Consider the following 13,179-nt stretch of genomic DNA (forward strand, 5'->3'; position numbering starts at 1 on the left):
GTTGTAAAAATGCCCTCAACCTGTTCTATGTTTTCTTCATGGAACAACGCAAACTTTGAAACAGATGCTATACCGTGTTTGCCTCTGTAGCTCGATCTTTTGCAGTTTTGGCCTCTGCATTTGCCTTTTCAGCCTGGTTTCTGTTCATAAGCGTTTTGGTCTGCAGATCTAAAATTTCATCCTTCAGATCTGAATGACTCTTTTCAAAGCTCTCCAGTTTTGCTTCCGTTACATTTGCATTTGCCTGGGCCTAAGAGAAAATGTAAATATACAGTGCAGTTTTATTCCCTGTAGTGCCTTTTATGCAGCTATATCCCCAGGCACAATACAATCACATTTGAAAAGGCAAGTAATTATAAATATTTATTTATGACATTTATATCCCACATTATCCCAAACAATATTGAGTTCAATGTGGCTTACAATATATAAGTAGTACAACCAGTATAAAGTTATTAAAGTATAATACATAAAATATTTGAGTAACCAGAAGTTATGAGAAGCAACCACATATAGTTGATAAGAGAAATTGGAATTTCATGTAATCTTGTTGACTTCTAATTGAAGTCAGCTAGGAATTCCACCATTTAAGACCCGATTCTATATAAGGCACCTAAAAAATCAGCGTGGTAAATATTTCCTAGATTTAGGCGCGGTATATAAAATATTATTAGTTGATATACCAGTGTCTAAACCTACGCACCTCCATTTACACCAATGAAAACGTATCATACACCCTGTACGTAGATTTACGCACACTGGGCCATATTCTATGTTTAATCATTTTTATTGTCAACAAATGCTGCGTAGTACATCACAAGCATGAAATAAAACATTACAACGTAGATCAGCTATGTTGAGTTTTCCATTAACAGATAGCTTTACAACCCCAAATCCTGAACTAAGTAACTCCCCCCCCTCTCCCCCTATTCCCCACCCCCCTTGTGAGTCTGGGCCATATTCTATAACTATGCATGTAAATTTTGGAATGCCCATGAAACACCCATAGCCATGCCCCTTTTGAACTGTGCGCTTTAGAATTTATGCGCAGTTCATTACAGAATAAGCTTGGTGAGTTGTGCGTGTAAATTTTAATTATTACCAATTAGTGCTTATTATTGCTTGTTAAGCCAGTTAAGTTACACACGTTGTTATAGAATACATCTGGATTTTGGTACGGATTTCTAGGCGCGCTATATAGAATCCGGGGGTTAGTGCCTAATAGGTAAAATCTACTGAGTAAACTGGCTTATAAATTGGGAAGTGGAGTCTTAGGTAGTCTCTAGCTTTATAAGTGGCATTGCACAAAGGGAGTTTGATGAGAGGTTGCATGTAATCTGGGGCTGTACCTTGTAATATTTGAAAAATAAAAGCACATAATTTTGAAAATGATCCTTGCTTTTATGGGAAGCCAGTGTAATTAAAGTAATAATGGTGAGGGTCTATCAAAATGTGATACTCAAAAGATTAATCTAGCTGCACTAATCTAGCTGTACTGTTTTGTGCAGTTTGGAGTCTTTTTAGCAGGTAGTCCTTGCAAATAGCATTGCAGTAGTCAAATTCAGTTAGGACTAGGGATTGGACAAGTAATCTGAAGGTATCTGATGAGAAGAAGGGTCTGATTCCAAATCTAAAGTGCACTTTATCTGATCAGACCAAGAAAAACACTCATAAGAAGAGCGACTACAAAAGCATTGTTCTCTTAGTATTTCTACTGAAACTAAAATTAGTCTATTGTAAGGTCCAAGCAGCCTGAGTGTAATTTAGACTCATTGGGAGTGTCTATTGGGGTACAAAACTTTTCTTTTACCATCCCCTGTCACTTTCTATGGGCCTGCCCTTTCTTTGGTCATGCTGTGGAAAGAGTTTCAATCCAAACTTACTGTTCCCTGATTTTGTACAAGATGGGAGTACAAAAAGAGGTCAGATATTTTGAAAACGTATATGTTGAGATCTCATTTTGCCTGAATTTTGTCTTTTGACTAAAAAACAAAACAAAACCCAAGTGCATAGAGTGAATGTAAAAAAAAAATACCTGTTGAATTCCAGATCTAGTGTCTTGTATGTCATTATTTACTCTGTTGAGTACATCTTGAGTCTTCCTTTGAGCAGACTGAGCTTGATTCAAGTCATCCTTTATCAAATTAATGTCCTGCAGGACATTCTCTGCTTTTCTAGAATAAACAAAATTATTTTATTTAACCAATACAATTGTATGAAAGCAACAACAACAAAAATATATAACTAAGATTCATTCAGGCAAAACAGTTCTAGAATTAATTAAAAGCTTAGCAATTCAATAAATTGGTGTGTAGGTGCCACAGTGGGATGCACTTAGTGCCAATTCTACAATGGTTTAAGAAGGTGCCTAAGCTGTTTTAGAATACTAGCACAAAGCCGCATTGGTATGCCAAATGTTAGGTGTGCCCACTTATGACAGTTCAATGTGTGGTGTAAGCAGACATGCCTAAGTGCATCATGCAACACACGCAATTGAGAGTATTTTATAAGTTGTGCACGTTGCTTGGCAAATCACAATGACACACCCATGCGTCACCAACATGTACACCCTCCTACAGTTGTGTGCCAAGCAATTTAGAGAATGCAACTTAGCAATTATGCGCCTAACAGCCAATTACTGGCACCAATCACATATGTAAGTGTTACTTATTCTGTAACCTAGGCACGCTATTGGCACCTAAATTCAGGTGACTGCTAATACAATTGCTTTTTTTCATTATGTAGCTTCACACTATTCCAAAACCTGTGGGATAGTTGTGTCCATCAGCCAGCAGGTGGAGATAGAGAACTGAAAACTGAGCTGAGACATCTCACCCTCATTCCAGGTCCTTCCCTTCCTCCCTAAGTTTACAAATCCCTGAGGTCCAATGGGTATAGGGCAGAAGTGATCCCATCTTGTCTGCCCTTTCTGGTTCCAGATTCAAAATCGCACCAGTAACCCCTAGCGTTTCATTTAAGATAGCCTTTTTGCAGTCTTAGATTAATCTGCTTAGCTATATGGTTAGGGCTTCTAAAATAATCTCCCCTATTTGTGATTTCCATATGGAAATATCAACATTTACACGTGCATATTGCAGATTGTGCACACACAATTTACAGAATGCTAACTAATGGCATTTATGCATTTAACAACTAATTAGTGCCAATTAATACCAATTATAGCGAATTAGCAACTAATTATTGTTACACCTACAACCGGCACTATTCTATAGCTTGCATGCATAATTTTGCATTCTAACACCTATGGCACTATGGGCACATTAGTGTTTTTAACATGCATAAATGCTTTACGCACATTAAACGCTACTATGTCCATTGAAATGTATAGGCGCGTTAGCATTTAACGAGCCTTAAATTTACAGGCACATTAAAAACGCTAACACACCTTAGTAAACATACCCCTAAGTGTAAATCGGACATATAAATTTACAGAATAAGGGGTAAATGTATATAAAAAAACATTTTTAATATCGACCCGTCAGCTTTTTGAATATCAGCCTCCCTGTTTTTTGCTCATGTCTTTCAGAGTCCACAAACAAATTATAGGCAGTACTTTTTTTTTTTTGGACTGAATACTTTGAGAACTAATTGCAGACGTTTTGAGTTACTGTTTTACAACTTGTTGTTTGGCCCTTAATTATTCTACATGTTGTGCTTGTCTTGTTAGTTCTCTTGAACATTTTGCTCAAGACCAAATTTTTAAAAATACAGTTTCAGAGACATTTGTAGATGTTGATTTTTGTGGGACTCTAGAAACAATGTACCTGAGAATAATATTCTCCCTTTATAAGACTTTTCTTTTGCATGGTAAGGTGAATGAGCTACTGGCACTACTTGACCTCATATTTAAAACTTAAAATGAAGTGCTTACTCTGCTTCTTTGGCTTTTGCAGCAAGTTCTTGTGCATCTTGCAATTGATTTTTTAGCTTGTTCTCATTTCTTCCATAATCGTCACAATATGCCTTAATTTTGTTGAGCATACTTATTAGATCTTTTGGAGATGTGGGTAGAGTAATGGCTAGAACATGATTTGCAACTTTTTCTATGTCTTCAGGAGGCACAAACCCATCTGTAATAAAATATTTATATTAGTAATTGATCAATTTTCTTCTATATAGCATTCAGAATATGAAGGTAGAAAAAGCTTTATGGTTGATCCAGTCTGCCCATCCAAACCAACTGCTAACTTTTACAATCTCTTCCTCTCCCTTAGAGATCCTTAGTGCTTACCCCATGCTTTCTTGAACTTAGATACCAGCATTTCTACTGGGAAACTGTACTAAGTTGCAAATGGGATAAAGGTTGGAATTATGTTCATAGAGGGGTCTTTGGTTGTCTGATGGTCCCCTGCCAAGAGACCAGGAGGAGGAAAAGGGGAATCCTGAGTGAGGAGTGTGACCCTTGGCTGTAAAGGAGGGTTCTGGCTTCTGAAAGCGACAATGGGGATACTGTCAGGCTTATTTTGAAAGAGAAGGGCGCCCATCTTTTGACACAAATTGGGAGATAGGCGTCCTTCTCTCAGGGTCGCCCAAATCGGCATAATCGAAAGCCGATTTTGGGCTTCCCCAACTGCTTCCCGTCATGAGGACAACCAAAGTTCCCGGGGGCGTGTCGGAGGCGTAGCGAAGGCGGGACTGGGGCATGCCTAACAGATGGCCGTCCTCGAGCGATAATTGAAAAAAGAAAGGCGTCCCTGACGAGCACTTGGGCGACTTTACTTGGTCCATTTTTTTGTTACGACCAAGCCTCAAAAAGGTGCCCGAACTGACCAGATGACCACTGGAGGGAATCGGGGATGACCTCCCCTGACTCCCCCAGTGGTGACTAACCCCCTCCCACCCTGAAAAAAACAATTTTAAAAACATTTTTTGCCAGCCTGAGATGTCATATTCAGGTCCATCGCAGTAGTATGCAGGTCCCTAGGAGGGGAGGAATGCGTGTGTCAGCGGACAAATTTTAAGGGAGTGGAGTGGAGGAGTGGCCTAGTGGTTAGAGCACTAGTCCTTTAATCCACAGGTGGCCAGTTCAAATCCCACTGGTGCTACATGTGTAAAGGGGGTGTCGGAGGCATAGCAGGCATGGACATCCTTCTCACAGAAACATCCAGCCCCGTTTGATTATGCCCCTCTGTGTGTTCTACGGGTGGGCAGAGGAGATACCTAGCCCCTGGAGCAAGGGATTGGAGTTAGGGAGAGCTCAGTGCCAGGATCAGGGTAGATCCAGAGGGGGGATCACCGCTGGAAAAGGATCAGAACAGAGCCTGTAGAGATTGAATTTGTGCTGAGAAGAAGAGAAACAGCCACTGAGAATAGCACTGCTTAACAGGATAGGAATGGACAGGTGAACTGTATATTCGTGCATATTTGGTGCCCCCAAGGTAAATATACCTGAGAGGAAAAGTGGTATAGGAGTTCCCCTGAGGAACACCAGCAGGATTGGATCTAAGTTGGAGTTTCTATAATGTTTGGACTGCTTAATAAGGTTTAAAGGACTGCCTGTTGCAGAGTTGGAAGAAATAAACAGTTTGAGTTTGCAATAAGCTATGACTACAGTGTATCTTTGAGCACGAGGGTACAAGTGCCTCCCAACCCCCCCCAAATCGCTATTCCAGACCATAGACCCACTCCCAAGCTCGACTGTAGGCGAACTGGAATGGATGAGTGAGGTGAGAATGGCCCTGAATGTGAAACTGAACTGATTTGCTTTGTGGCCCAGGGCTGGAGCTAGCGCACGGGTGAGACCCGGGTTACAATAGTCTTTACCATTTTGCCCAACACTGACATCATGCTCACTGGTCTATAATTTCCCAGATCACATCTGGAACCCTTTTTAAAAACTGGTGTTATTTTGGTCACCCTCCAATGTTCCCTACCATACTTGATTTTAAAGTACTCCAGGGAGGGGGTGTCTCTGGAAGGAAGGACAACTCCTGTTCAGGAGGGAGGGAGGGAGGGAGGGAGACAAACAGGACAAAGCACAATATTCGCTTACATCAAAACATGTTGTCATTATCAGCTAAAATCGAAAACATGTCCGAAAATTAAAATAACCTTTCACTGAAACCAGGCAGAAAAATGATTTTGGGCTTGTTTCAACACCATAATTGATACAAAAACTGAAATTTGGTCAGTCTCTATCCCAGATAGTACCTGCTCCCCCCCCCACACACAGTTAAGACTCTATCTTCCCCAGATAAGCCTCTCAAGTATCACCCTACCCCCAAAGGAATCCTCCAAACAGGAGGAAAGTGAGAAAGGATTTGATATACTGCCTTATATAGTAAAATTAAAGTGGCTTGCATAATATATACAGGTACTTTTTTTTTTGTACTTGGGGCAATGGAGGGTTAAGTGACCTGCATAGGGTCACAAGAAGCTGCAGTGGGAATCAAGCCCAGTGCCCATTGTCTCAGACCAATGCACTATCCATTAGGCAACACCTCCACCTCCACCATACCCTGACCATCAATTTAACTCTCGAGGCCTCCTGGGACTTACCTCAGGATCTCCCTGGTTGACCAGTAGAGCAGAGTAGGAGTGTTCACCCTCTGCTCCCTCCTTTATAGCTGGCAAGTTTCAAAATGGCATCTACCACCCCTAGTGGTAGTCGTGGTACTACTGCTAGGGGTCAAATGCTGTATAAAATGCAATTGCCCTTATATGGCGGGTTGATCTCCTAGCGGTAGTACCACAAGACTGCTAAAAGGGGTCATAGGTACAATTAAAAAACCCAGTGGTTACTGGGACGGGTGTGTTGGAGGACCACTCCTGCTCTGCTCCACTAAAATACCAGGGAGATACCCAAGTGCATCCTGGGGTGGGGAGGTCAGGGTATGGTGTTTGGTGGTGCTTTTGTTTGAGGGAGGTTCTTCTTGGGGGCTGGGTGATCCTTGGAGGTCCTTGATTCGGGGGAGGTGCTGATTGGGAGGGGGTGACCGGTCGGGAGAGTTATGAGAGGGGAAGAGGGGGTCAGGAAGCGCTGCTACAAATGCTGCATTTTAACATTTTTTGTGCAAGTGCACCCTTATAATCTGCCAAAGCCTGTGCAGTATGTAGGGGGTGTGGCCAACATCCGCCCTGCATTTACTACATAGAGCAGACACCACACAAGCTCCTATTAGATGTCTTGGCAGATTATAAGGGTGCACTTGCACAAAAAATGAGCAATTTCAACACCTTGAAATAGAGACTTGCATATAATTAAGCTTTTCAGATGCTTCACATCTTGGTTATCAACACATCAGAATAACTCTTAAGCACAAGGTTCTCAACCCAGTCCTCGGGACATACCTAGCAAGTCAAGTTTTCAGGATACCCACAATGAATGTGCATGATACAAATTTGCATGCACTGCCTCCTTGGTATGGATATTTATTGTGGGTATCCTGAAAACCTGAGTGGCTAGCAGGCTTATTTTCGAAAGAGAAGGGCACCCATCTTCCAACACAAATCGGGAGATGGGCGTCCTTTTCTCATGGTCGCCCAAATCGGCATAATCGAAAGCCAATTTTGGGCATCCTCAACTGCTTCCCATCATGGGGATGACCAAAGTTCACGGGGGCGTGTCGGCACCATAACGAAGGCGGGACTGGGGCGTGATTAAAAGATGGGCGTCCTCGGCCGATAATGGAAAAAAGAAGGGCATCCCTGACGAGCACTTGGCTGACTTTACTTGGTCCATTTTTTCTTGTGACCAAGTCATGAAAAGGTGCCCGAACTGACCAGATGACCACCGGAGGGAATTGGGGATGACCTCCCCTTACTCCCCCAGTGGTCACCAACCCCCTCCCACTCTAAAAAAAACCTTACAAATATTTTTTTGCCAGCCTCTATGCCAGCCTCAAATGTCACACCCAACTCCATGACAGCAGTATGCAGATCCCTGGAGCAGTTTTAGTGGGTACAGTGCACTTCAGCCAGGCGTACCCAGGCCCATCCTCCCCCACCTGTTACACTTGTGGTGGTAAATGTGAACCCTCCAAAACCCACCTGAAACCCACTGTATCCACATGTAGGTGCCCCCCTTCACCCCTTAGGGTTGTGGTAGTGGTGTACAGTTGTGGGGAGTGGGTTTTGGGGGAGCTCAGCACCCAAGGTAAGGGAGCTATGCACCTGGGAACAATTTGTGAAGTCCACTGCAGTGCCCCCTAGAGTGCCCAGTTGGTGTCCTGGCATATCAGGGGGACCAGTGCACTATGAATTCTGGCACCTCCCATGACCAAAGGGCTTGGATTTGGTCATTTTTGAGATGGGTGTCCTCGGTTTCCATTATGGCCGAAAACCGGGGATGACCATATCTAAGGATGACCATCTCAACCTTTAGGTCGACCATCTCTAAGGTCAACCTATATGTTGAGATTTGGCCATCCCCGACCGTATTATCGAAACAAAAGATGGACGCCCATCTTGTTTCGATGCCCCTTCGCGGGGCCATCCTGCAAGGATGCCCTCATGAAAACTTGGACGCCCCGTCCGATTATGCCCCTAGGTGTGTCCCGAGGACTGGGTTGAGAACCCCTGTTCTAACCTAAAGACAGGATAAGGGAATTTTATTAAGAAATTATTTTATTTTCTGGGATGTATGTAAGACTACAGTTTACTGCCTATAAATATGCAACTTCACCAATAATTTGCCACTGTCAGCTAAGGAAAGGACAATCAAGTTCAGGTTATTATTCTTTTCTCTATTTCATAAAGAGTGGTGGCCAACTATTTTCGATGAACTCTTACCTAACAGAAGTTGTTTCACTTTATTGATGAGATCTTTGGTATTCTCCTTCTCTCTTTCTGTTTGATTCAAGACTTTTACTAGTGTCTCATTTAACTGCAAAGCTTTAGCCTTTGTGTCTTCTGCCATTTTTCTAATCCTTTCAATCTAAAAACAGACATATAATTTAACATAGATTTAAATATTTCAAGGAATACAATAATGCTTACTCACATTGAGGCAGTATCACAATAACCATTAGCATAGTAAGAAGGAAGATCTGGGTATTGTCTTATCAAGAGCACCACCCAGGAGCGATGTGGCTGGCAGGGATCCCCAAGCCCTGCCAGCTGGAGACTCCCAGCATCTCTCCTCTCCCCTCACCCCCAAAGATGGTGGGTCTCTTAACTGCAGTCCCGTTCCCCCCAGTACCTTTTAAATCCTTGTATTTTTCACCGGTTATCTGGTTATCATACATACTTTTACACATGGGGTAATTTTCTAAGAAGCATTTTACATGAGTATACTGTCAATAGGTTCAATTATGTCTTTATAAGATTACCTTCATAATACCTATTTAATAGAGACAAATATGAGCCTATGTGCTTTGATTTAGCTTTGGGTACAGAAAGTGGTATATAAATAAATAAATAAAAATTGCATCCCTAAAAAGCTCTCGCATAATGCTACATCTGTTCTGAGGCAGGTGAACCCCTATATACTACTGTTCGGAGTTATAAAAGGAAGCACTTGATGCATCAAGTGTTATATTCAACATCAGTTCCCTGGTATTTTAAGCAGGTGATTGTTGTGTATTGCCCGTTAAGGGCTTTGCGTTCATAAGTACAGAAGTATTCCCATACTGGGAAAGACCAAAGGTCCATCGAGCCCAGCATCCTGTTTCCAACAGTGGCCAATCCACAGTTGGAATCTTTAATGTTACTTGCAAATGAAAAATTTAGTACTGTGAAATATGCTTTGGCTCGAGCAGCAGCATTCTCAATTGCTGGTCCACAGATTTAGAATGATTTGCTTGGATTTGAATGTGTAGAAGTATGGAACAGTTCTGCAAGGATTTGAAAACACATTTGTTTGTAAAACATGGGGTTGACTCCTTTGCTATGGACTTGTTAAGAATATTTTCTGGTTTTTTGTGTGTGTGTGTGTGTGATTTTATTATGTATGTACCTTTGTGATCTGCTTAGCTATAGGCAGAATAGAAATTTTTAAAGAAATAATAAATAAATAAATTCAAATATCCTCGCCTTACATTTCTTACTAACCATATTATATGTATTTGTTCTAATTTAAAGCAGAGCAGATTCCAGGTATAATAATTGGCAGTTAGGTCAGTGATCTCGACTGCCTCTTTCTCTACCTGGAACACATATGAGAATTACGTTTCTAAATCACCTCAGGCATACCTGGTACTCTGACTCTTGTACACGAGCCGTCAGATTTCTTAATGAGGAATCTACTTCATTAGCTTTATCCACTGTGGTCGAAGACAATGGCAGAGCTCCATTACAGTTTTGACCACCACATCTTCTGTTTCCATAGCTATCACGACATAAGGCTCCACCACACTGAGCCTGGGCACAGGGCAAATCCCCTCCAGCCCCACAAACCTACTCAGAGAAGAAATAGGGGAATGAGGCCAGCCAATATATATTTTGTAATGTTCTTTCCAGCAATCCAAAACTACTACTACTACCTATCATAGGGAATCTTTTACTAAGCCATGGTAGTGATTTTAGCTCATGATAGAAATCAGCAGGCAGTAAATACTGAGACGCCCATAGGAATATAATGGGCATCTTGGCGTTTACCACCAGCTGATTTCTACCGTGAGCTAAAAACGCTACTGCGGCATAGTAAAAGATCCCCATAGTAACCTAGTAGATAATGGCAGTTAGTTATCTAGTTATTCTTGTTGACAGTGCATGGTATGGATATACATTCATTTGAAACTAAATAGGTAATGTCAACAACATTTCTTTTGTTTATTGTTATTTTAGACATGAAAAGATGAAAAAAAGTCCCCCAATTTTTTTTATCATGTTGTCAATACTGCAAATTATTCTTCGATAGAATGCACTACTGAAAGATGATGCTTGCTATCAAAGAATAGTACAAGCTACTGACAACAACCCAAAGCAAAAAGCTTTTTACAGCGAACACATGAGTAAACTTGGAAATTGTAGCCAAAGAATGTGGTCTCAAGAAACTTCTTTTATGGAGACTCAACAAGATATAATCCAAATATATACGAGTTTCCCATCAATTTACATAAGACTCATGTATAATAGTTGGATTAAAAATGGAAATGACATGACAAACAAAGTAAAATTAAAAATTTTCCTGTGCACACTCCTACTACAGAGATATATTAGAATCAACAGCCAAAGAAGCTTGTTTGCGTGGAGGATATCTCTTCTTAACCAAGTCAGTGTTGGCCCACTTTTTCTTTGATTCTCTACCATACTGGGTAGATGAGATTCTCCTTTTCATAGTGATGTTAAATGTGCACAGATGCGCAACTTAGTAAATAGGGCCCTTTGCATAGGCGCCCAGTATAAGAGGCTTGGACAGGCTAAGCCTCCCCTGTTGTGCTCTGAGAGGTTTAAATTGTTGATTTACCTCCATCCTCACAGCAGGAGCTGCAGTGAAAGCCCTCTAGCCTTGTGTGTAATCAGTTGTAGAAATTGGTTTATGGTTTGTTTACCTTACTGCTGGGAGAGCAGGGGGGGGGGGGGGGGGGTTGGCTGGGTTGCCAGGGAGATATTTAAGGAGGATGACTTCCTGACCTGCACTGAGAACAGATAGCAGCAGAATCGGACAACCAGACAACAAAGGTAGAAAAGATCATTTTCATTATAGTGTTTGGAATATGTCCACTTTGAGAATCAGGTGCTCAACATTAAAAGTTTATATTTATTTACTTATTTATGGCATTTTATCCCACATTAAACATGAATTAGGGTGTTTTGTGGCTCTACATGAGAATTGTGATGATATGATCCCTTGTTTCGTATTGTTGATGGTCTGCATTTTCCGTATGGGTGGTATATTGGTGTATTAGGTTCTGCCCAGTGTAATATTTATGGTACAGTAAGGTTCTGAGTGTGTTTTTGCACAAAGTTGTGCATAGTGTTTTGCAGTGGAGCGATTGTGCTTAGAATATGCTTTGAGCAACCACTTTATTCTTTGACATATGATACATATCTAATATCTAAATTTAATAAAAAGTATTGTGACTTTTATTTTTATTTATTTATTTTTTCTGTGTGTTATCAGACAATTATGGATTTAAGCTCCACCCCTGGCCCCACCCCCAACCCTGCCCCCTTTAGCCTCCCCAAACAGTTGGGCCACCGACCGCCTATGGCCCTTTGTTTGTACCTGAGGCAAATGATGGTTGAGTGACTTGCTCAAGGTCACAAGGATCATCAGTGGAATTTCAGCCCAGGCTTCCCTGGTTCTCAACCTGCTACTCTAACCACTGGGTTACTTCTCTGTCATGCCTTCTCAATTGATTTAACTGAGTTAAAATTTCTTGGTGTGTTACTACATGTTAAGGCTGACCTGGAAAGACAGATCTTTTCCCCTGATCACAGGTCAACCATAATAATGTGGTTAAAATTAATATAGGCTATTTTTTCAGGTCCCTGAGTAGTTTTCTCGACATTAACAGAGACATGTTTAAATTCTTATTGAACGGCAAGTGCTCAAGGGTCACACTTAAGCTGCTAATACAGTTTAAGGAAGGTTGTGCCTTCTGTCACTTGGGATTGTATTTTTAATTTAATTTTTAAAGTTTTCCAAATCCAACTAAGGCAAACTAGAACCACGCAAATCACCTGAAAATGATGATGTGCTTGCATACAAGCAAAGATATTAAATCATGCGTGGAGAGCAAAAATGAAGTAGTAACATCACATGTGGGTTTGATTGAACTTTATCCTCAGGGTTAAATGAATATTTTCAGGCCTGGTCCAAAGTTACCAAACTCTTTGGGTTTGATCCTACATTATATCCTCTTTCACAATTATTTACCTCTACAATGGAATCCCTATTTTAATAGGTTTATTCAGAAGGTGTACGTCCTGAGAGAGTTCTGCTTTCTTCTCTTCGAATGAGCTGTGTGTGTAGTTCTGAAGGAGAGCCACTATCCTGGCTTTTCCTTTTATGTGAATTATTTTATCCAGGTGCATTAAGCAGACTCTTGCTTACTGCACTTGAATTGATTCTTCATCAGGCTAGAGCCTCAGAGTGTGTGGGGGAGGGGCAGTGTGTTTTTAAGCATTTACAGACCCTTTCAGGAAAATTCATTCCTAACAAAGTTTTGCTTCAAGCTAAGTGTGAACAGCAGTTTGTTCCACTCTTATCTGTAGGATGGCTGCCAAAAATTTGGATTATAGTACATAAACCTTCCACTTGTGCCTTTCTTC

At 41.2% G+C, this 13,179-nt stretch overlaps 1 protein-coding gene across 1 annotated transcript in view; it reads right to left on the reverse strand.

Annotated features, from left to right (window-relative positions):
- Positions 1-13,179, reverse strand: part of LAMB4 (laminin subunit beta 4) — a 304,586-nt gene that overhangs the window by 167,227 nt on the left and 124,180 nt on the right. The window contains 5 exon segments of the mRNA XM_030216762.1: positions 74-250; positions 2,036-2,174; positions 3,893-4,091; positions 8,752-8,896; positions 10,153-10,356. Coding sequence (XP_030072622.1) covers positions 74-250; positions 2,036-2,174; positions 3,893-4,091; positions 8,752-8,896; positions 10,153-10,356 — 864 coding nt within the window.

This window comes from Microcaecilia unicolor, chromosome 10 (assembly GCF_901765095.1).
Source record: "Microcaecilia unicolor chromosome 10, aMicUni1.1, whole genome shotgun sequence".
NCBI lineage: Eukaryota > Metazoa > Chordata > Amphibia > Gymnophiona > Siphonopidae > Microcaecilia > Microcaecilia unicolor.